At 38.6% G+C, this 23,986-nt stretch overlaps 3 protein-coding genes across 3 annotated transcripts; 2 read left to right on the forward strand and 1 right to left on the reverse strand.

The window, feature by feature from the left end:
- Positions 1-236: 236 nt before the first annotated feature.
- Positions 237-3,293, reverse strand: LOC103053424 (olfactory receptor 13G1-like). Its single transcript, XM_088143024.1, has 2 exons — positions 3,207-3,293; positions 237-1,217 (listed from the first exon to the last, which is right to left on the reverse strand). The coding sequence occupies exons 1-2, from the start codon at positions 3,291-3,293 to the stop codon at positions 237-239; spliced, it is 1,068 nt and encodes a 355-aa protein (XP_087999150.1).
- Positions 3,294-6,954: 3,661 nt separating this feature from the next.
- LOC103053190 (olfactory receptor 13G1-like) lies at positions 6,955-11,192 on the forward strand. The gene is made up of 2 exons (XM_088143025.1): positions 6,955-6,987; positions 10,230-11,192. The coding sequence occupies exons 1-2, from the start codon at positions 6,955-6,957 to the stop codon at positions 11,190-11,192; spliced, it is 996 nt and encodes a 331-aa protein (XP_087999151.1).
- A 2,562-nt stretch (positions 11,193-13,754) lies between these two features.
- On the forward strand, positions 13,755-23,986 carry LOC103053244 (olfactory receptor 13G1-like). Its single transcript, XM_088143026.1, has 2 exons — positions 13,755-13,877; positions 23,024-23,986. Exons 1-2 carry the CDS (start codon positions 13,755-13,757, stop codon positions 23,984-23,986), a joined length of 1,086 nt encoding a protein of 361 aa, XP_087999152.1.

Consider the following 23,986-nt stretch of genomic DNA (forward strand, 5'->3'; position numbering starts at 1 on the left):
TTTTATCTGCTCATGTGCTCACAGACTTCTGTACATTTAAATGTAATACAAAGCAAAATGTTAAGCATCCATTTTTTTCCCCATACATCATGTGTTCTGGCAGATACCTTAAATTCACATACAGACAATGAAAAAAAAATACCTGCACAGTATAGGAATCGTATTATTTTGTATAGTGAAAGTACAAATTGTACAGGGTTTTTTGTTCTCTTCTTTCTTTTTTCCAGACTGATGCTTTAGAAGAAAGCTCTGTTCTGAAGTCTACAGAACAGCCTGACTCTCCCTATGAGTGCGCTCATTCCATCTATAAAATCTTTGTTTCTCAATGAATATATCACTGGATTAAGAACAGGAGTTACCACTGAATAAAGGAGAGCAATTTTCTTATCTTGGTCTGGAGAGTAGACTGAAGTGGGTCTGATATAAGTGTAGATGACTGAGGAGTAGAAAATACTGACCACAATAAAATGTGAGGAACAGGTGGAGAATGCTTTCTTCTTCCCTTCAGTGGAACGGATTCTGCAGATAGCTCTTATGATTAAAAAATATGATGTTAGAGTCAACCCACAACAAACAATCCCAAATGTCACATCTGAGACAAATGCCATAGACTCATTTAGACTTGTATCTGAGCATGAGAGGTGCATTAATGGAGGTGCATCACAGAAGAAGTGATTGATAACATTGGAGTTACAAAAGGAGAGTTTCAACATAAGACAAGCATGAACTGCAGAATTCATCATTCCAGCAATCCATACAATACTTGCTATGCCAAAACAGACTTCCTTCCTCATGATCATGGTGTACTGCAAAGGGTGACAGATAGCAGCATAGCGATCAAAAGCCATAAAGGAAAGAAGCAGAAGTTCTGTGCCCAAAGCCCATATAAACAGATAGAGTTGTGCAATGCAACCATAAAATGAGATTGTCTTTCTTCCAGTCCAAAGACTCTGGAGCAATTTAGGTGTGGTAACTGAAATAGAGAATACATTCACTAAGGACAAATTGACAGTGAAGAAGTACATGGGAGAGTGGAGTTTCCTGAAAGTGCATATGGTAAGGATGAGAAGGATGTTGGCACATAGCGCCGTGGTGTAGATGATCATGAATACCCAGAAAAGAAGTGTCTGTATTCCAGTGATTGTAGATAGCCCAGTCAGGATAAACTCCATTATAGCAGTCTGGTTCTTTATATCAATATTGTTTATGCTGGTATCCTAGAAAGACACATATTTATTATCTTTACTATCAAACTAGTTGTTTAACTTAATAATAATTCTAAGTTATTTCTTTAAAAAAGGCTGGGGAATTGAAATGCATATTGTTTAAAGGCAACAGAAAGTTCTGATATGGTAAATCCTGCCATTCTGCCTTCAAACTCAGAGGAAACTACCTTCTTTTCTATCATTATCAGATCCATCTTACTTTTAAGAAAAACAAAGTCTTTCGATATTTAATGAAACTCAACATTTTGGGAGATCGGTATTCCTTGTCTTGGAGCTTTTTACAGAGCCCAAACCACTTGTAAATATGTGTTTTGGGCAAAACGTTTTGATATAGAATAGAATGTAAATATTTCTAAAATAACAGAGATTTAGCTACTACAGTGCTTCACAATATAAACTTTTTAGAATTTGTATTATAGAAAGTAGCTTCAATTCTAATAGATAAAAAGGGAATACATGAACCTTTTAGTAACTATTTCAACAGTAAAACTTTAGGCAATACATGAAACCTGACTATTCAGGAATCCCCCAGAACGCACCAGCTCCAGAGAGCAGAACCAGTGGTCATGGATAGTGTGAGTAATACTCCAAAAAGTATGGAGAGATACAGGTTTTCTATCCATTCAGAAGAGAAAGAAGAGGGTATTTGAAATATTATAGTGGAAATATATCTCCATAACAACAATTTCTAATACAGTAGCTACACTTTATGGTTTTGGTAATACCAAGGAAGATGAATGGATGTGAACTTCACTAAACGTTTTCCTGTACTATATGAAATTGTAAATTAGAAGCATCAATTTGTGTCCAATATTTTAGAAATGTGGAATAAATGACTAGTGAATCACATATGCATTCAAATACATTTGATCTGTACAAATATAATTTTATCTGTTCCATCACTGAAAATATATTTGCATATTAATGTTAATGTCCATCCTCCGCACCCCCAGCTGCAATTTATCTTGTCCACAAAGAAGATATGTATAGTTTCATGGAACTGGGATGATATTATTATTGTTGTTGTTGTTGTTGTTGTTGTTGTTGTTTTCTAATATATGAAAGTCCATTTTTAGTTAGTGAAAAATTGTATACGTTCTATGCATACAAAAAAGGAAAATGCAATGATATGATGCAATATGATATGACACAGATTGAAATGATTACCTTCATTCTTTTTTGTTCTTGTAAGCTCTTGTTGGATGCTCCTTTTTATGACTTAGAGGTATGTTTGGTTGTTTCTTTTCTCCTCTCCTGGTGTTTGGACGATAATTAAGCCAATTGCCTTTCACCAATATAAAGATGGATGATCATGATATGGGCACACAATCACTTTGAAATAAAGTGATGATACCAGTGGGAGAGAGACCTTGGAGGCATCATCAAAGTGATCTCTACTAATCATCTCCATTGCTGAAGAAAAAAGAAGAAGAAGAAGAAGTCCACCATATTGATATTTCACAAATGTCAAATGTAGAAGAAGAAATGTAGGCAATTGCTCAGCTTCATCTGGTGTGTCAGTTGAAAAGTCTCACGGAACAGATACAATGCCTGCTCTCTCTTTAGGAACATAATCACATCTAGAGTCAAAGATGGTATAGTCCTAGAATCAGTGAATTATAGCCACTCCATCATGGTTTGAATTGAAGGTTATATCTCACCATTCAGAACTTAATCCAGGCACCAGGTCAGAATATCTATGACATCTCACATTTGGTTTAGATGCAGATGTATGACTAGGTATGATCAGGTTGATAATACTTCTCCCCAAATTCCCAGATGATCTCTCATAGCAACTTCAGGATATAGAACAGGACCAAGCACTTTGAAATCCCATAATGAAGCATCCATTGGCCTGACTACTTTGGGCCTGACAATATCAATTGGATACACCTAGTTAGTTAGCAGTAGAATCACTGTGAAATAAGTGAGTCTGATTCCCAGCATTCACAGGCAGTTCAGAAAGATATTAGAACTAACAGTACTGAAGGCTGCTGAGGGATCCAAGGAGGCAAGGGTGTCTCCATTCCCTCCATCTAAATCCCTCAACAAGCCATTCATATGCATCACCAATGGGGTTTCTATCCCAGGCCCAGGCCCGAATCCACAAATTAAAATGGAAATTGATCCTGACCTTCCCCCTTCTGGCTAACATCATGCTTCCTCTTGTAACTTGGGAATATATGTAATACATAATTCCCAACCATGTAAGCTATTTATGTAACAATTTGTATGAAAAGAAAATAAAGTTTTGGTAGGTGGTCCTATTTAGTCAGGTAATCATTCATTGAAGTATGAATAGATGATATGCAAAGCCAAGGTAACCAAGACCACCTGACAGAGATGAGACTTGTTACTTTAAATATTTGACCAATATCTCCCATTGTTTGCCTGATATGGTGAGCAGCATGGTACAACCTGAACTTTAAGTCTTATTTCTCCCATCTTCAGCTTCCATGCATCACAATTACTTTTAAAATTCTTGAAATCCATGGAAGAGAGTTGCTTGTTTTACCTTAAAATTTATTGCTAGTTAATTTGATTTTTTTAAAAAATAGAGGAGTTCATATTGAAACCCTGTTAGTAATATAGTGCAACCAATATTATAGAACTTTACTTTGGAGAAAGGCAAATGAAATCTAGATAGGCAGATAGACATTCACCATCAATTCTTGGCAACCACATATATAAGCCTACAGGATCATCTGTCCCCAACTTGGCCCTTTAGGCCTCCCAACCATGCACCCATCACCACTGCAATTGAGTCAATCATCTTTGCTTGTGGTTATTCTCTTTTCTCTTTCCTTCCACCTTCCCCAGAATTATAGACTCCAGAGAGATAGATCTTTGAATAATATGTCCAAAATATGATAGTCTGAGCCTGCTTATCTGGGTCTCAGGTGAGAAATCTTCATTGAGTTGTTCTATGATCCATTTGGTTTTCTTGACAATCCATGGTATTCTCATGAATTTATCCATCACCAAAGTTCAAAATCTGCATTGGATGATCCTAAGGGTTAATTTGTGTAATGGCTTGTGGGAAAGACTTTGGGAGACAGGGAGAAGTGATGCTGCCTTGGAAATGATCAGATAAGAGAGGGCATAGGGCATAATGGGCAGAGAAAGAGACTCAGAAGGGACCCTCCCTAACTTCACAGACTGTAAAAGAGATGGCAGGATATTTGTACTTTCAGACTTGCAAAATTCCATTAAAGTAGCCTTACAAATAAAGTAGTATTAGCTCATCTGGTCATGTTTCCTGTCTGGTCTGCCTGGGAAGGCTGACAATTTGATAGCATATGAAATCAAAGGTATCGTTCAACAGTTTGCATTTCTTGGTAAGTTTCCTTTCTTTGATATTAGTATGTAGACTGAATTCTACCATTTTCTTGGCCACTGTGTCATTCTTCATATTTGCTGGCATAATTTGGTTAGAATCTTTACAGATTCTTCTTCTGTTGTTTGGCATATTTCTGTAGATATCCTATTAATTCCTGTAGCCTTCCAACTTGGTAAGGACCAGAGTGCTAACATAAGTTCATCTTGTAACAGGTTCTTGTAAGTAAGGAATATCTTCTAAGATAACCTGGATACAGATCCTATGCAGAATTTCAGTATAGTCCTTCCATCTTTGTTTGACCTTCTTTGAATGAATTATTATTTGCCCATTGGTGTCCTTAAGCATACCAGTTTGAGGTTGCAACCTTTTTCTGAGTTTAGATGTCATTGGGAAACCTTTCATTGTTTTTCCATGTCTATTTCCATCTTTGATGTCTTTACAGATGTCATTGTAATATTGCTTCTTGTCTCTCCCCCGGCTCTCTGAAATTCTTCATTGAGTTGCTTCCTGATGTCTTTCTTGCTTTTGGCATCTCTTTTCTTCTTGGCAATTTCCACCATCTCTGGATGAAGCTATCTAGATTGGCTTCTTCTGTTTGATGGTCTTCGGCACTCTATTTTCACATTGACCCTTAACAAGTGCTTTGTTTTCATTCCACAGTTCCTCTTGTTCCCTATTAATGAACTTCAGGACTTCAAAATAGTTCTTGATGTTCTCCTTTACAATGGTACCTAGATAATCAAGGTCTTATCATGTAAACTAGTTGGATTTGTTCCTCTGGTTTAGCTTGACTTGGAACGTGCACATAAAGAGTTTGTGGTCTGTTCAACAGTCAGCCCCTCGCTATGATGCAGCTCTTCCATCTCCTTATACCAGTATTCAATTCCATTTCTGTGTACCCCATGTGGTGACTTCCAAGCATGTAGATGTTTTAATTGTTTGAAGAGTGTCTTAGCAATGAAGAAATAATTGCACTGGCAGAAATTGATAATGCTATACTGCTTCATTTCTCTTTCCTATGCCATAAAGTCCTACAGCAATTTTCTTCATACTATTTCCAATTTTGGCATTCCCATCTCCAAACTCAAATAGTTCAACTGATTTCAGATTGAACTTCATCATAAAAGACCTCAACTTCTTTGCCATTGGTGGTTAGTTCCCCAGATTGGATAACTATCAAATTGAAGGATTTCCCATGAAATCTAATTAATATTATCTGATCATTGTGTGCACTGTACCTATGTACCATCTTTGCTACATTCTTTCTTCTATACTCTGTATACATACACACATACACACACATATATACACATATATACTCTTGGCATATACTCCCACCATTCTTCAGTCATCCCTGCCAGAAACATTCACAACCACTATGATGAGGAAGCATTGCAGGGCTTTGGGTGGGGGAGTGGGGTAAAGTTCAGAAAAAAAGAAAAAGGAAAAGGGGGAAAAAATCCATAGGTGAAAAGCAATCCCCCCTAACCCACTGAGAGAGAGGCTAACAAAATCTTCTCTACTTGCAGATTTCCTCTAAACTAAGCATTTTTGTATACTTTTTTTGTCATAAAAGAGAAACATTGTATCTAAAACTGTAGTTGCAGTCCACTCTACAGTATATTTTAAGAAGTCCCAATTAGGTCAATTTGCATTAAAATGTAAAACAGTCTAATTTCTTTTCCTTTCTTAGCTCTTTCTGAGTATGACCATCTGAACTTATTCAGGCTTTCATCTAATAAGAGAGACAACACTGTGCTGTAAATCTCCTCATGGGGGGGAAAAAGCATTTTAAACATCTTTTAAGCAACTGGAATTTACTTAATCAAAACTAAAGGGAAAGTTTAGAACATCAGGGGTGGATGGGGGAGTTAGACGGGAAAGTTGTCAGAGGAACAGATGGGGTTCTCAGGTCTGCCCTATGGTGTCTACAGAAGAGGAGGGTTGGTATATGTACAGTACTGTGCAAAAGTTTTAGGCAGATGTGAAAAAATGCTGCAAAGTAAGAATGCTTTCAAAAATATATATTGTAATTGTTCATGTTTATCAATTTACAAAAGGCAAAGTGAGTGAACAGAAAAAAAATCTAAATCAAATCAGTATTTGGTGTGACTACCCTTTGGCTTCAAACTAGCATCAATTCTAACACTTGCACACTTTGTACACTTGCACAAAGTCAGGATCTTGTAGGATTAGAGTCAGGTGTATGATTAGCCAATTATACCAAGCAGGTGCTAATGATCATCAAGTTCATATGTAGGTTGAAACACAGTCATTAAGTGAAACAGAAACAGCTGTGTAGGAGGTTTAAAACTGGGTGAGGAACAGCCAAACTCTGCTACTAAGGTGAGGTTGTGGAAGACAATTTCATGTCATAGGTTATACACCATGGCAAAACTGAGCACAGCAACAAGACACAAGGTAGTTATACTACATCAGCAAGGCCTGTTCCAGGCAAACATTTCAAAGCAGATTGGGGTTTCAAGATGTGCTGTTCAAGATCTTTTGAAGAAGCACAAAGAAATGGGCAACACTGAGGACTGTAGACACAGTGGTTGGCCAAGGAAACTTAATGCAGCAGATGAAAGACACATCATGCTTACTTCCCTTCAACATCGGAAGATGTCCATCAGCACAGAACTGGTGGAAGCCAGTGGGACCCAGGCACACCCATCTACTGTCTGGAGAAGTCTGGCCAGAAGTGGTTTTCATGGAAGAATTGCAGCCAAAAACCCATACCTCCGACATAGAAACAAGGCTAAGCAACTCAAGTATGCACAAAAACATAGGAACTGGGGTGCAGAAAAATGGCAGCAGGTGCTCTGGATTGGTGAGGGAAAATTTGAAATATGGCTGTAGCAGGAGGCAGTTTCTTTGCCGAAGGGCTGGAGAGTGGTATAAGAATGAGTGTCTGCAGGCAACAGGGAAGCATGGTGGAGGTTCCTTGCAAGTTTGGGGCTGCATTTCTGCAAATGGAGTTGGAGATTTGGTCAGGATCAATGGTGTCCTCAATGCTGAGAAATACAGGCAGATACTTATCCATCATGCCATACCATCAGAGAAATACAGTATGTGATTGGCCCCAAATTTATTCTGCAGCAGGACAACGACCCCAAACATACAGCCAATGTCATTAAGAACTATCTTCAGCATGAAAAAGAACAAGGAGTCCTGGAAGTGATGGTTTGGCCCCCACAGAGCCCTGGTCTCAACATCATCGAGTCTGTCTGGGATTACATGAAGAGACAGAAGGATTTGAGGCAGCCTACATCCACAGGAGATCTGTGGTTAGTTCTTCAAGATGTTTGGAACAACCTACCTGCCAAGTTCCTTCAAAAACTATGTTCAAGTGTACCTAGAAGAATTGATGCTGTTTTGAAGGCAAAGGGTGGTCACACCAAATATTGATTTGATTTGGATTTCTCTTCTGTTTGCTCAGTTTGCATTTAGTAAATTGATAAACATAAATAATTACAATATATATTTTTGAAAGCATTCTTACTTTATAGCATTTTTTCACACCTGCCTAAAACTTTTGCACAATACTGTATCTGTCCCATCAGTCAGGGAGGGAGCTGGTCTGACAGTAGGGACATGGGCCAGCTGGGACAGCAGTCCACTTGATTGTGTTAGATGGAAGAAGGGAGATGGAGAAAGGAGAACAAGGTTGCTTTTCCTGAGAGCTGGTTTCCCCTTCATCTCCTAAGGGGAGAGGCACCAGTTTTCTGCCCCTTCTGGCATCAGAGGAAGGTGAGGGTCCACCAGCAATCCCCAGATGGGGAGAGTGCTATTCCACCAGCCATAAAATGGGGACTGGGGAAAACACAGGTAGGGGTACAGAAACAGGGAGAGGGCAGTCTATCCAAGATCCACTAAAAAGAAAAGAAAAAGGAGGGGAGAGTGGAGTTTGTGGATGCCTTAAGGAGGTCTGGTCTTCCCAGGAATCACTGGGGAAAGAGAGAAGGGGAGGGAAAGGAGGGCAAAGTGGAAGAAGGTGCTGGTCTACCCACCTCTTTGAGACTAACAGGATGTGGTCTACCCAAGTTGGGGGGGGGTAGATCAAAGAAGCAGGGTGTCTGAGCAGAGGGTCATTTTATTGAGGGCCAGCCCACCTAACAAAGGATGTGCCATAGGGGAGCCAGTGTGCCTGCCTAGAGTTTGGGAATGCATGTAAGAGGAGACTGCATGCATGGAGACTGGAGACAGAGAGGGGCCCTTTCTGTAGACCTGTCTCCTGTGGGGAGGAGCGCCAGGCTGGAGTGGTGGAAATGTGCTACCTGCAAAGGGAAGGGAAGGGAGAAAGACCCAGAGCTCAGGGAGGCAGTCAACCTGATGCAGCACAGGGTCAGGGAGTTTCCTGATGCAGCACAGGGTCAGGGAGTTTTCTCTTCTCTCTCTGGTTTTGGAGAAATATTGCTTCAGGACTGGAAGAAGTCTCATTCTCTTGATGTCTCCAAGGCCCTTTTCCCTGGTGCATTATCAGTTTATTAGAAGAAAGATTTCCTACCGGGAGGCTGGGTTATTCTGGAAATGTGTGCCTACCACAGACTCAACCCTCCCTATCAGACTGATGAAATGTGATTGGCTTCAGTGTTTTGCAGCTGATAGATGCCAAACCAAAATATATTTCCATCCAACAGAAAAACAAGTCCAGTAAGAGCAAAGATGAAATAAGAATGAAGGTGTGTGTGTAATTTTCTCATCCCTCCCTCCTATTGTTAAGGAATTAAAATAGATTTTTATAGGTTTGTCATTGAAATTTATATAATTTTTATGCAAATATATATACAAGACTATATTTCATACATAACAGACATGCATTCTTCTGACTTTTTTACTTTTAGTGTTGTTGGATTTTTTTCCCCCTAGTTTCTTAAGGCTGTATGTTGTTTGATTTAGGAAGAAACTAAATTATATTTCCCAGATGAGTAGCCATGTGGTCTTTTGCAATAAAATAAGGTTTTCTGGCAACTTAGGACTACCAAATATATGACTGTATAAATCATGGCCAATTTAAATTATCTGCTCATTGAACACTTTCTCCAAAGAACTGTGTCATATATAGTGTGTTGTCTGAAATGGGAATAGCTTATGAAAAAATAAATATCAGGAATAATTGGTTAAATTTCAAGAACATCAAGTAATAGTTTCCTTCCTTCCTTCCTTCCTTCCTTCCTTCCTTCCTTCCTTCCTTCCTTCCTTCCTTCCTTCCTTCCTTCCTTCCTTCCTTCCTTCCTTCCTTCCTTCCTTCCTTCCTTCCTTCCTGTTTTACATGTGAAACTAGATTCTAATGCATACAGCATTTTATTTGAAAGTGGATAAATATCATGATTACTTCAGGATCCTGATGGGCATGAGTTTAGAAAGCCTTCAGATTGTTTTTGACTCCTGGAGACTATATAGAAATCCACGCAGTTTCCTTGAAAACATTTTTTCGGAAGTGGTTTGCCATTGCCTTCTTCTAGGACTGAGAAAGAGTGACATACCCAAAGCCAAGCAACTAGCTCTGGGCCTAAGACAAGACTAGAACTCATGGTCTGCCATTTTCCAGCCCATGCCTTTCTTTACAACATCAAACTGGGTCTCTTGTCATCCATTACTTACCTTAAAAGTGATGGGCTGGTTAAATCAATAATAATTAATAATATAATGTATCTTTCTAGGTCATTGGAGTCAGAGTTGTTGAAATAAAAAACCATTCTGCCATTACAGAATTTATCCTACTGGGTCTCACCGATTCCCCTGAACTGCAGGTACTTCTCTTCTGGGTGCTTACATTCATCTATGCTGTAGCTCTAGCTGCCAACTTCCTCCTCATGTCTACTATATGCACATTCAAGAAACTCCACACACCCATGTACTTCCTCATATTCAATTTGTCCTTAGTGAATATGTTGTCCATCTCAGTTACAATTCCTAGGTTACTCCACAGCCTTTTGACCCATAGAAAAACAATTTCATTCTATGGATGCATTGCACAAGTATTTTTCATTATATGGGCCTTGGGGTCAGAGTTGGTCCTTCTCTCGTTTATGGCTTTTGACCGCTATGCTGCCATCTGCCACCCTTTGCATTACACTGTTATCATGAGGAAAGAAGTATGTATCGGCATAGCAACCACTGTATGGATTGCTGGAATGATAAACTCTGCTGTACAAGCTGGACTTATGCTGCCCCTTTCTTTTTGTGATTCCAATGTCATCAACCATTTCTTCTGTGATATACCTCCAGTGTTAGATCTTGCATGTTCAGACACCAGTAGAAATCATTTTACAACAATGATTGCAGATGTGGTATATGGAATGGGTAGTTGTGTGTTGACTCTAGCATCCTATTTTTTTATACTGAGAACTATCATCAGGATCCGTTCTGCTGAAGGAAAGAAGAAAGCATTCTCCACATGTTCCTCACATCTCTTTGTAGTCAGTTTTTACTTTTCTGCAATCATCTACATGTATATCAGGCCCTCTTCAGCCTATTCCCTAGACAAGGACAAGCTTGTGTCTCTCCTTTATTTGATGGTAACTCCAGTTGTCAATCCACTCATATACTCTTTGAGAAACAGAGAAGTTAAAGAAGCACTGAAAATGCTCACTGGAAATCTCAGGTTGCTTCCAACTTCATAAGATTTATGTACAAAATACTCCTACAATTGTGATGTGCAAAAAACAAAGTTTCTTTATAATTTATATTTTGCCTTGGGAGTCTTATGAAATGCATGCATCCATAGCCACACAAAATTGGATTTCAAACATTTTATTTTCATCCTTAGTATATATATTTTGGGGAAAAGATCATATATGTATATGTATGCACACATACACACAAATGTTGCCGAATACCTTGATATAATTTTTCGAAAAGAAATTATTATTGTATTCTACCTTTCAGATATTCATGATCCAGTTTTTTTGTTTTTTGTTTTTTAATATAGCATCAGTTATCTTAGACAAGGGTATATAAACAATAGGTTTTCTCCATGTGTCCTGAATTTGTTCAGCATTACATGAATTTAATTAATAGGTATCTTTTAGCATGGAGGCAATCTGCTTAGGTGGGGTGGAAAACTATATTGGAGTTTTGGGCCATACTTAGACTTTAATTGGTATTCTGGGGATAATACTGTAAAAATGGATCATTCAGTGAAAAATGAAAATGACATGGGCAATTTTGTAAAACAAAGAAGAAACAGACCCTTCCTTCCTCAATACACATGTGCAAAACACATTTAAAAGTTAACATAAACAGAACCTAAAATTTTGAAAGAAAATATGAGCACAGCTTTCTGCCAAACTGAGTAATAAGCTGTACCACTACATGCCAATAGCAAATTAGGAGAAGGTTCAAGGGAATTCACAACAATAAATCATGCCCCCATATTTGGCCCACTGAAGTGGCAAATATTGATCTCATCAGTTCAGTGGTTCCTGGACTTGAAGTTTGGTTGGTTTGATTCCTCGGCTATTGTCCATATTTTATATCATGTTGTTTGTTCTGTTTTTAAATATTGTAAGCTATCCAGAGTTGCAATATGAAATGAATGAATGAATGAATGAATGAATGAATGAATGAATGAATATTCTCATGGTTAGTTTCTCAGTATGGAAAAGCTTCTGTCTCTAAATTGGCTAGCACATTTTCGCAGTAGGTGACCATGCATTTTATTCCCTTGTATTATACTTTGTTTTGGCAACTAAAGGCTACAATGGGTGGGGTCATTATCAAATGACACTACAGTGAATGGGCAGGGTTGGAGGTTTTGCATGATTTTTGTGATTGTTGTTACAGTTTGTTAAAATACCTGTACTGTTCCTACTGTATAATAAAAACACTAAAGTAGACTAAGTTTTGATTAAGTTTATTTAAAGTTTACATATTTTGGGGGGGGGGAGGACTGAATTTTGCAAAAAAGTAGAATATTCATTTAACATTTATTATATCACAATGTATAAGGATTTTTTTTTGGTTATATATACTTTATTTCTGAACTCCTTAAGATCTCCTCAGTCTAAATTCATGATTTTATTCATGTATTTATTTGTCAGATTTATATACATTCATAAGGTCAAGGTAAGATAAATAGTATTTTTCTCCCACTCTTCTGTACAACAACTCTGTGAGGTAGATTGGTCTGAGAGAGGGTGACTGGTCCAAAGTGGTTTTCTTTCTTTCTTTCTTTCTTTCTTTCTTTCTTTCTTTCTTTCTTTCTTTCTTTCTTCCTTCCTTCCTTCCTTCCTTCCTTCCTTCCTTTCTTTCTTTCTTTCTTTCTTTCTTTCTTTCTTTCTTTCTTTCTTTCTTTCTTTCTTTCTTTCTTTCTTTCTTTCTTTCTTTCTTTCTTTCGTCATTTTATTAAAGATTATAATTACAATAGTAAAAAGTAATACAAACTGAAAGAAAAAAAATGGAAGAATAGACGACTAGGGTGATTAGAACCTTGATATTGGAAAGTTATAAACGAACTAAGGGTCCAGATGGATTTGAAATAAGATTTGGGATTAATTATAAAGAATTGTTCCTGTCGGAAAAATGCTTTTTTTAAGTTTTTTTTTTTTTTTAAGAAATATAATAAGATAAGATTTTAAAAATTGGACACTAGAGGGAGCTAAAGATTACAATTAAAGGAGAAGAACACATAAATACATAAACTTGATTTACAATTACAGAATTTAAAACATTTAAGCAGCTGGATTTAACTTGAGCAACACTAAAGGAAAATTGTAGAATGGGGGTGGAATGAGAGGACTGGTCTATCGTTACACTGACACTGACAGAGAGATGGAGGGGAGTTCAGGGGGAGAAGGGCAGAGGAACAGGTGGGCTCTTCAGGTTTATCATCCAGCCTCCCAAAGTGGAGGGAGGGCAGTCAGGGGATGGTCTGGTCTGCCTGCAGGGCCCCAGGCTTATGGGGGGGCAATCTACCCAACCACGGCTAGTGGTTGAAGAGAGATGGAGATGATGGAAAGGAGGAAGAGAGCACAAGCATAAGCAGATGGATGGAAAGTGGGACAAGGTTGCTCATTTGGGGAGCTGGTCAGCCCTTTGTCCCTTAAGGTGAATGGTGCCAGCTCACTGCCCCTTCCGATCACTGGGATAATGCCTGTCTACATGGGATTGCCAGTGGTAGAAAGAGAAATGGTAGCCCATCAATTAACCCTGGACTGGGAGGGAGCTGGTGTAACTGCCATACAATGGGGGCCAGGAAAATGGAAGAAGTAGGGCGGGAACAGGCAGATAAAAATGGAGAGAGTATGTTCTTGGGGACCCTGTCTCCCATGGGAGAAGTTCCAGTCTATCTGCTTCCTCAGGCTGAGGTGGGATGGTGGTCATACATGCATACATACTTTTTTTCCAGAATACAATGATTAACAGTGGATGGAACAAAATAAAACAGTTCATGACTATATCACTGATGTGATCAAAGTACATGTCTGATTTTTCCAACAGTGTTGCAGATTTTTGGCTACATTCATAGAAATTGAATGAAACTAGTCTAGTAATAACAATTATACATAAAATAAATCAGAATTGCTTGGGCATTTTGTCAAATGGGAATGTTGTCTGCATACAGTAGGGTTGCGATATGCCTATTGGTTAACTAGGGTGGTGCTCTATCCTTTTGGCCACAAGTGAGTAAAAATAGAGATTTTAAAAAGGGAGACAAAATTACACCCTTGTCTCACTCCCCTCTCAGTTGGGAAATCTTTAGTGTAATGATGTTGTGTATTGTAACAAACCTTTATTCTGGAATTCTCATGAAGGTTATGCATACACAACAGGAGGTGTCTATCTATAGAATAATTTATGAGTTTATCCTACAGCCTTGTTCTGGGAATAAGATCCAGTGCACACATAAAGTTAATTAATTTGGTGTATAGTGTTTTGGATGTATATTTTTTCAGACAAATGTTGCAGCATTAGGGCACGATCAAGAATAGAATGTCCAGCTCTAAAGCCTGCTTGCTCATCTGCCAGTATAGGCTCTAAATTAATCCAATTGGTTAATCTGATGTGGAGATATTTGGCATAGATGTTTGGCTTATTATGCTTAGAAGGCTGATGGCTGATAGTTAGGAGGCAGTTTGGGACTGCCCTTTTTAAAAATGGACACTGCAATGGCTAGACTTCAGTCCTTTGGTATTTGTGTGATGTGATCCTTGCAAGAGAATAGGGAAGCAAGCACAGGAGTCCACCTTTCCAAATTACTGTATAAGGCTTTATCAGTAATCAGATAATGACCTAGCAATTTACCAGGCTTAAGCTGTTTTACAAGGCCTGTTTTTTTCAGAGCTTGTAACTGGGGTAGAATTAGGGAGTTGGTTAAAATTAAGTTATGATTTGGATTTGGGAAAGTCTTCTTCTGCATATAACACCCTAAATGGTCCTCCCATACTGTTGCTGATATAAGATAAGGAAATGAAAGGGCCTAGTAATTGAATGGGAAGCTATCAGGTGCCAAAATAAGCCTGGTTTGCTGGCTTGTGATGCTGCTATTAAGTGTAGCTAGGAAATCCTGATAAATTCATTTTTCTTGATTTGTAACAGGTGTGTATACTGTTTTTTCAACAATGAGCAGTTCTGGATAGAGTATAAAGCTGGATCCTCCTTATATAGTTTCAACTGCTCAATCAGTTTGTTCTTGCCTCTAAAGACACCCTATCAAAGCAGGGCTCAGAGGGTCAACCCTTGCTTGCAGAATTTTCTCACTTCTTTGGGGAAGCAGTCAATGCAAGGTCAAGGCCCCGGGGGCGGGGGGGGAGCGGAGAGGGTGAGCTGATCCTTAAAGGAGGGCTTGACTTCCTGGGGAATGCCAGGGAAACAGAAAGACAAAATGGAAAGCATTAAAGGGGAACAGAGAGGGAGTCTGTTTGCTGAGGGCAGGAGGGCTGGTCGTCCTACTTGCAGAGAAAGAGAGAGAAGGAAGGAGGGCCTTTTTTCAACCAGAGTATTGGTCTAAATGCTAAAGGCTAACAAAACAGGGAAGGAAATAGAGGAGGGGAGTTGGTATAGGGTACATGTGCATGGAGCTCATCTCCCAGGGAAAGGACTGCCAGTCTACTCATTGCCTTGAGACAAACAAGGTGCACCCTACCTAAGGTGTGGTACATGAAAGAAGGGGAGGCATCCATGGGGAGGATCTACCTGCCAACCATCATGGAAATAATGGAATGGGGCTGGGCGATGGAGAGAAACCCTTTCCAAAACACAACTTCAGTGGGGAGGAGTGCCAGTCTATCAGTTGGAGGGGTAACACCAGTCTACCCAGTGAAAGCAATGGAAGGGAGAAAGGATTGTGGCACAAGGGGCCAGCGTGAGGGAACACAGGGTGTGAGAACTTTCTCTTTTTTCTCTTCTGGTTTTGGACAAATATTGCTTCATAATTGGAAGAATCCAATTATGGATTCTCTTGAAATTCCCAAGATGCTTCTCCCAGATGTATCATCAGGTTATTAGAAGAAAGATTTCTAACCTGAAACCGGGAATATTGCGGAGATAAGGGTGCCTACTACAGATTCAGCCCTCCCTATCAGACTGATGAAAAGTGATTGGCTCCAATGTTTTGCAGCTGATAGGTATATAGGTACAAAATATATTTCCATCCAACAGAAAAACAAGTCCAATAAGAACAAAGAAGATATAAGAATGAAGGTAAATGTCTTCAACATTAAATGTAATCTAGACTGAATTTCACATTGGTCTTCTTATGAATTACTGTACATTTTTCTCCCAGATCTTTACCTACAGTTTTTACTAAAACACTCTTATTCTAACATTTTGGGACTTCTTGAAGTAATGATCCGCACTGCATTATATTCTCTCACAAACTGTCATACTTTCTAATAGAAATACTGTATAACATAGATTTAGATACATTGTATTGAAAGAGAATCATTCTGCAACTTTCTTTGTATGTTTCATTTCTGATGTTTCTCCACTAAAGTAAATAGGGAAAGAGTATTATTTTTTCCCCATTAAATTCTGGGGAGGGACAGAATGACATAAAGTTCAGGTAAGGCACTCACAGAAAGACGAGGTGAAACGTTTTTGAAATGTTAATAATATTTTCTGCCTGTGACATAAAGGTTGAAATAGAGCAATGTAAAGTTGGTCTAGAATTCAAACCCATTTTTATTTGAACTAATTCCAAATTCAGTGAGGTTTTAAGAAAGTTGAATAATATCTGAAATCATGTATCTTTTCCATGGGGAAGGACTTAGCAATGTTATTGCTAACCAGAGAAACACCATATGAAACTCTGTCGTAAACCTTTCCATAGAACCAAATACAACTTAGACTCAACCTGGGACGTCCACAGTTTCACCTCTTGAATGTGTGTCCAAAATGGGGTCAGTACGATACATGTTTCACATCTGGAGTTTGCAAAGACCACATTGGAAACACCAAGGGGCTCTGCATGGAGCATGTAGGCTTATAGCGCTGAACCCTCATCACTCTCTTTCCCTCTATCCCTCAGACACAACTCAGCACGAGGTGTAGTTTGAGTAGTAAAGGAGTACTTGCTGTGTACATGTGGCTAAGGGAGAGAAACCTCTAACTATAGGCCTGTATATCCTTTCTATGCCTATTCAATTTTTTCATATAGCATAGAAAGCATCTTGCGATCTTCACTTTCTCTATCTCTTGTTCATTGATGGCCATTCAACCATGGGCAGAAGAGTCTTTGCCAGTTGTGATCTCCTTCATTCTCACAATCCAACCCCTGGAAGGAAGCCAAGCAATCTCATCAGCTTTTTGCCTTTTTTGGTTCTGCTTTTTTCAAGGGAAAATAAAATAGAGCATCTGCTGCCCTCTTAACTCTTTTTATAATGAGATACAAAAAACTATGACAACAATATCATCATATAGAGGTTAAAATAAACTAAACATTACAAACTTCCTCCCTGCCTCTAAAAAGATGAAAAACAGAAAAAAGAAGGGGAAATAATCCATTCAGTATTGCTTAAAACTGATAGAGAAACATTCAAATCTTAAGCTTATCTTGAAATCTAAAACTTTTTTCCGCTCAAAAATAACTTCTGGACAAGTATTTCTTAACATACTCTTATCCATTTATTTTTCAGAAATAGTTTGCTAATATTTGTCTATAGACTACTTGTAATATGGCTGGTGTGGGTCTTCCGGGCTGTAATTGTACTTGTAATAGTTGACTGATTAATAATTTGGAATGATCCACAAATGATAATGAATTATTAAGAACCTGCAGCTTCAGGAACTATAAAAAATAGTCATTTTTTTTTCAACCAGGAGTATAAATCAACCATAGAAAGTAGATGTATAGCATAATGATGTTTGCTTTGTGGCTTAGGGTTATGGATGAACACAGTTCTTGTGGTTTGTACACATGGCTCATGACATTATATTCTGCAAAATCTGCCAGTTATGCATTCAAGATATCATGAGTAAACACACCATGACCACCTTACCCATCAAATTAATTGGTGTTTATTCCATGCAGTTTAGTAGGTGGGACTAGCATGATGTCAAGGGATGGGATGGATCCCCATACTTCATGTGAGAAGTAGCAAACTTTATTGGTAATATCTCAAAAGTAATGTGCTTTTTAATGTTTTTTTTTAAACTATTCTTAAAGAGTATACTAAACAAAAAATTGCTTCTTTAATGTTCTGTTTTAAGGTGCAGGATTTCATAAGCTTAATGGCACTGAGTACAGATAAGCAACTTAACTAACTGTGACTTCTGAACACTTGTAGATTTTGCTAAAAAAATAAATATGTTTATGATTAAAACCACTAATCAGAAAACTTCTGGGCCTTCTTATTAATAACACTTCATTAATAGAAAGAACTAAGTCAAGTCAGAAACTGTTTCCCAATTCATTATAACCTAAACAATTTACTTAGGCTTTTTTTTTTTAAAAAAAAAATCAAAATGACAAGAGTAAAATGAATTTGATTCTTTGTCTAAGCTTTCAAGAATTAGATCTAACTTAAAGAGGAAAATAATCTTGTATGGGGCAAATTAGAGCTTAAAAAGTAGTATTCAGTCCAGATTTCATCATACTTTGAATAGTCACATTAAAGACACTGGGACTAAGTATTTAAAGTTAATTTAAATATTACTTGTATTGAATAACTAAACTGTGATCCAAATGAAATGGTGCAAATACACAATATGCTGCAAGGATAATTTTGCCCTTCAGTTCATAAATCTTCCCAAAACTGGAAATTCAGAGAGGATGAAAAGTCAATTCAATTAAGAAAGCTAAGTTGTCTCAGTTCAACCTTTACATTATCTCATATCACTGTATCAATTCAATTAAAAGAAAATAAAAAACTCTTCTGAACCATCACATTGACTTGTGATACTTCCATCCAACAGTTCCATCCAAAATGTAAATCCATTTCAGCAAGTCAGTTCAATTTGGAGAATTGATCAAATTTCCCTTGAATCAATTTTCTGAAGCAAAATTTGCCAAGTCTTAGGAAATTTAAGTTGTTGTTTTTAAAAGTACACACTGAAGATGTAGGACTTCAATTTGTACAGGATCACAGAAAATGCTGAGGTGATGGTTTTCAAATATGTACTATGGGCCCAATACAGAGTAGAAAATTGATAATGATAATTTGCATTCGAAACTATCATTATAAATATCAATTAATGGCAAAAATGCAATTAGAATATGTGCTGTTTCACTTAGGAACAAACTCAATTATATCTATCAGATGAATAGCCATGTGGTCTTTTGCAGTAAAATAACAAAATTCCACTGGAGAAGGAAATGGCAACCCACTCCAGTATCCTTGCCAAGAAAACCCCATGGACAATGTTAAAAAGCTAAAAGATATGACGCCAGAAGATGAGCCCCTCAGGTCGGAAGGTGTCCAATATGCTACTGGGGAAGAGCGGAGGGCAATTCCAAGTAGCTCCAGAAAGAGTGAAGCGGCTGGGCCAAAGCCGAAAGGACGTTCAGCTGTGGATGTATCTGGAAGCGAAAAGAAGGTCCGATGCTGTAAAGAACAATATTGTATAGGTACCTGGAATGTAAGATCTATGAACCAAGGCAAGCTGGATGTGGTCAAACATGAGATGACAAGACTGACCATCGACATCTTGGGAATCAGCGAACTGAAATGGACGGGAATGGGTGAATTTAATTCGGGTGACCATTATATCTACTACTGTGGGCAAGAAACCCTTAGAAGAAATGGAGTTGCACTCATAGTCAATAAGAGAGTGGGAAAGGCAGTAATGGGGTACAACCTCAAAAACGACAGAATGATCTCAGTGCGTATCCAAGGCAAACCATTCAATATCACAGTCATCCAAGTCTATGCCCCAACCACTGATGCTGAAGAAGCTGAAGTTGACCGCTTCTATGAAGACCTACAACACCTTCTAGAACTAGCACCAAAAAAAGATGTCCTTTTCATCACAGGGGATTGGAATGCTAAAGTAGGAAGTCAAGGAGTAATCGGAATAACAGGCAAGTTTGGCCTTGGAGTACAAAATGAAGCAGGGCAAAGGCTAATAGAGTTCTGTCAAGAGAAGAAGCTAGTTATAGCAAACACTCTTTTCCAACAACACAAGAGATGACTCTACACATGGACATCACCAGATGGTCAATACCAAAACCAGATTGATTATATACTTTGCAGCCAAAGATGGAGAAGCTCTATACAGACAGCAAAAACAAGACCAGGAGTTGACTGTGGCTCAGATCATGAGCTTCTTACTACAAAATTTAGGCTTAAATTGAAGAATGTAGGGAAAACCACTAGACCACTCAGGTATGACTTAGATCATATTCCTTGTGAGCACACAGTGAAGGTGATGAATAGATTTAGAGGATTAGATTTGGTAGACAGAGTGCCTGAAGAACTATGGACGGAGGTCCGTAACATTGTACAGGAGGCAGCAACTAAAACCATCCCAAAGAAAAAGAAATGCAAGAAAGCAAAATGGCTGTCTGATGAGGCTTTACAAATAGCTGTGGAAAGAAGGAATGCGAAAAGCAAGGGTGAAAGGGAAAGATATAAGCAACTGAATGCAGATTTCCAGAGAATAGCAAGGAGAGATAAGAAGGCCTTCTTAAATGAACAATGAAAAGAAATTGAGGAAAACAATAGAATGGGGAAGACTAGAGATCTCTACAAGAAAATTGGAGATATGAAAGGAACGTTTAGTGCAAAGATGGGCATGATAAAGGACAAAAAGGCAGGGACCTAACAGAAGCAGAAGAGATTAAGAAGAGGTGGCAAGAATACACAGAAGACCTATACAAGAAAGATCTTAATGTCCCTGATGTCCACGCTGGTGTGATCACTGACCTTGAGCCAGACATCCTAGAGAGTGAAGTCAAGTGGGCCTTAGGAAGCATTGCTAACAACAAAGCTAGTGGAGATGACAGTATTCCAGCTGAGTTATTTAAAATACTAAAAGATGATGCTGTTAAAGTGCTGCACTCAATATGCCAGCAAGTTTGGAAAACGGAACAGTGGCCACGGGATTGGAAAAGGTCAGTTTATGTTCCAATTCCAAAGAAGGGCAATGCCAAAGAATGCTCAAACTATCGCACAATTGCACTCATTTCACATGCTAGCAAGGTTATGCTCAAAATCCTACAAGCTAGGCTTCAGCAATACATGAACCGAGAACTACCGGATGTACAAGCTGGGTTTCGAAGAGGCAGAGGAACTAGAGATCAAATTGCCAACGTTCGCTGGATCATGGAGAAAGCACGAGAGTTCCAGAAAAATATCTACTTCTGTTTCATTGACTATGCAAAAGCCTTTGATTGTGTGGATCACAACAAACTGTGGCAAATTCTTAAAGAGATGGGAGTACCAGACCACCTTACCTGTCTCCTGAGAAATCTGTATGCGGGCCAAGAAGCAACAGTTAGAACCGGTCATGGAACAACCGATTGGTTCAAAATAGGGAAAGGTGTACGACAAGGCTGTATACTGTCACCCTGCTTATTTAACCTATATGCAGAGTACATCATGAGAAATGCCAGGCTGGAAGAATCACAAGCTGGAATGAAGATTGCAGGGAGAATCATCAACAACCTCAGATATGCGGACGATACCACCCTAATGGCAGAAAGTGAAGAAGAACTAAAGAGCCTCTTGATGAGGGTGAAAGAGGAGAGTGCAAAAGCTGGCTTGAAACTCAACATTAAAAAAACTAAGATCATGGCATCTGGACCCATCAATTCCTGGCAAATAGAAGGGGTAGAAATGGAAGCAGTAACAGTCTTCATTTATTTGGGCTCCAAGATCACCTCAGACGGAGACTGCAGCCATGAAATTAAAAGACGCTTGCTCCTTGGGAGGAAAGCTATGGCAAGCCTAGATAGCATATTAAAAAGCAGAGACGTCACCTTGCCGACAAAGATCCACATAGTCAAAGCTATGGTTTTTCCAGTAGTAGTGTATGGCTCTGAGAGCTGGACCATAAAGAAGGCTGAGCGCCGAAGAATTGATGCCTTTGAACTGTGGTGCTGGAGAAGACTCTTGAGAGTCCCCTGGACTGCTAGGAGGTCAAACCAGTCAATCTTAAAGGAAATCAACCCTGATTGCTCATTGGAAGGATCGATAATGAAGCTCAAGCTCAGATATTTTGGTCACCTAATGCGAAGAGAGATCTCTTTGGAGAAGACCCTGATGCTGGGAAAGATTGAAGGCAAAAGGAGAAGAGGACGGCAGAGGATGAGATGGTTAGATAGCATCACTGAAGCAATAAGCATGAAACTGAGCAAACTCAGGGAGGCAGTGAAGGACAGGAAGGCCTGGCGCAATATGGTTCATGGGGTCACGAAGAGTCGGACACGACTTAACGACTAAACAACTACAACAACAAAATTCATTTGGCAACATAAAACTTCAAGCTACTACATTTATGATTGAAAAAATTTTGGATCATAGGCCAATTTAAGTTTTCTGCTTATTGAATACCTTCTTCAAACAATTGTGTCACACCCAGTGTGTCATCTGAAATGGGAAGAACTTATCAAAAAACAAATATCAAGTATGATTGGTTGAATGTCAAGAAGATCAAGTGTTTTTGACATGTGAAACCAAATTGTAATGCATATAACAATTTTGAAAGTATATGAATATAATAATTAGCTAAGTTTCTTGATTGGCCATCAGTTTAGAATGCAAAATATTTCTTGTGTGTCTGTGTCTGTGTGTGTGTGTGCACACACTCACATGCACAAAAATGCGCCTTTGATTACATGAAGTTTTCTTGGCAACATTTTTTGGGAAGTAGTTTGCCACCACTTCTACAACTGAGAAAGAGTGACTGGCCCAAAGTCACCCAAATGTATGATTAGAACTCATACTCTACCAATTTCCAGCTCAGTGCCTTTCTTCTCAACATTAATCTGGTTCACCCATCAATTACCTTTAGTATTAAAAGGGACAGACTGATTTGGTCAATAAAGAATTAATAAGATAATGTATCTTTCTAGGTCACAGGAATCAGAGTTGTTGAAATAAAAAACCATTCTGCTATTACAGAATTTATCCTAGTGGGTCTCACCGATTCCCCTGAACTGCAGCTACTTCTCTTCTGGGTGTTTGCATTCATCTATGCTACAGGTCTAGCTGCCAACCTCCTCCTTCTCATTACCATATCTACTTTCAAGAAACTCCACACACCCATGTACTTCCTCATATTCAATTTGTCCTTAGTGAATATATTTTCTATCTCTATTACAACTCCTAGGTTACTCCAAAGTCTTTTGACTCATAGAAATATGGTTTCATTTTATGGCTGCATCACACAGGTATTTTTCATTATATGGGCCTTGGGGTCAGAAATGCTTCTTCTCTCATTTATGGCTTTTGATCGCTATGCTGCCATCTGCCACCCTTTGCATTACAATATTATCATGAGGAAAGAAGTATGTGTTGGCATAGCAACCACTGTATGGATTGCTGGAATGATAGACTCTGCTATACATGCTGGACTTATGCTGCCCCTTTCTTTTTGTGATTCCAATGTCATCAACCATTTCTACTGTGATATACCTCCAGTGTTATATCTTGCATGTTCAGACACCTTTATAAATGAGTTTATGACCATGATTGCAAATGTAGTGTTTGGGATTTGTAGTTGTGGGTTAACTCTAACATCCTATTTTTTTATACTGAGGACCATCTTCAGGATCCGTTCCACTGAAGGAAAGAAGAAAGCATTCTCCACATGTTCCTCACACCTCTTTGTAATCAGTTTTTACTTTTCTGCACTTATCTATACATACATCAGACCCTCTTCGGTCTATTCCCTAGACAAGGACAAGCTTGTGTCTCTCATTTATTCAGTGGTAACTCCAGTTGTTAATCCACTCATATACTCTCTGAGAAATAAAGATTTTAAAGAAGGAATGAAAATGCTCATTGGAAATCTCAGGTTGCTTCCAAGATCTTGA

The sequence above is a fragment of the Python bivittatus genome, unplaced genomic scaffold (genome assembly GCF_059951505.1).
Source record: "Python bivittatus isolate LINGU-HERP-01145 unplaced genomic scaffold, Pbiv_v1 ctg000470_np1212, whole genome shotgun sequence".
Taxonomy (NCBI): Eukaryota; Metazoa; Chordata; class Lepidosauria; order Squamata; family Pythonidae; genus Python; species Python bivittatus.

Coding starts and splice junctions, on each gene's coding strand:
- LOC103053244 (XM_088143026.1), top strand. CDS start 13,755: ATGGGGGCCAGGAAAATGGAAGAAGTAGGGCGGGAACAGGCAGATAAA. Junction 13,878..23,023: donor ATCTGCTTCCTCAGGCTGAG/GTGGGATGGTGG, acceptor GTATCTTTCTAG/GTCACAGGAATCAGAGTTGT.
- LOC103053190 (XM_088143025.1), top strand. CDS start 6,955: ATGGCAAAACTGAGCACAGCAACAAGACACAAG. Junction 6,988..10,229: donor GCACAGCAACAAGACACAAG/GTAGTTATACTA, acceptor GTATCTTTCTAG/GTCATTGGAGTCAGAGTTGT.
- LOC103053424 (XM_088143024.1), bottom strand. CDS start 3,293: ATGCATATGAATGGCTTGTTGAGGGATTTAGATGGAGGGAATGGAGAC. Junction 1,218..3,206: donor CCTCAGCAGCCTTCAGTACT/GTTAGTTCTAAT, acceptor GTGTCTTTCTAG/GATACCAGCATAAACAATAT.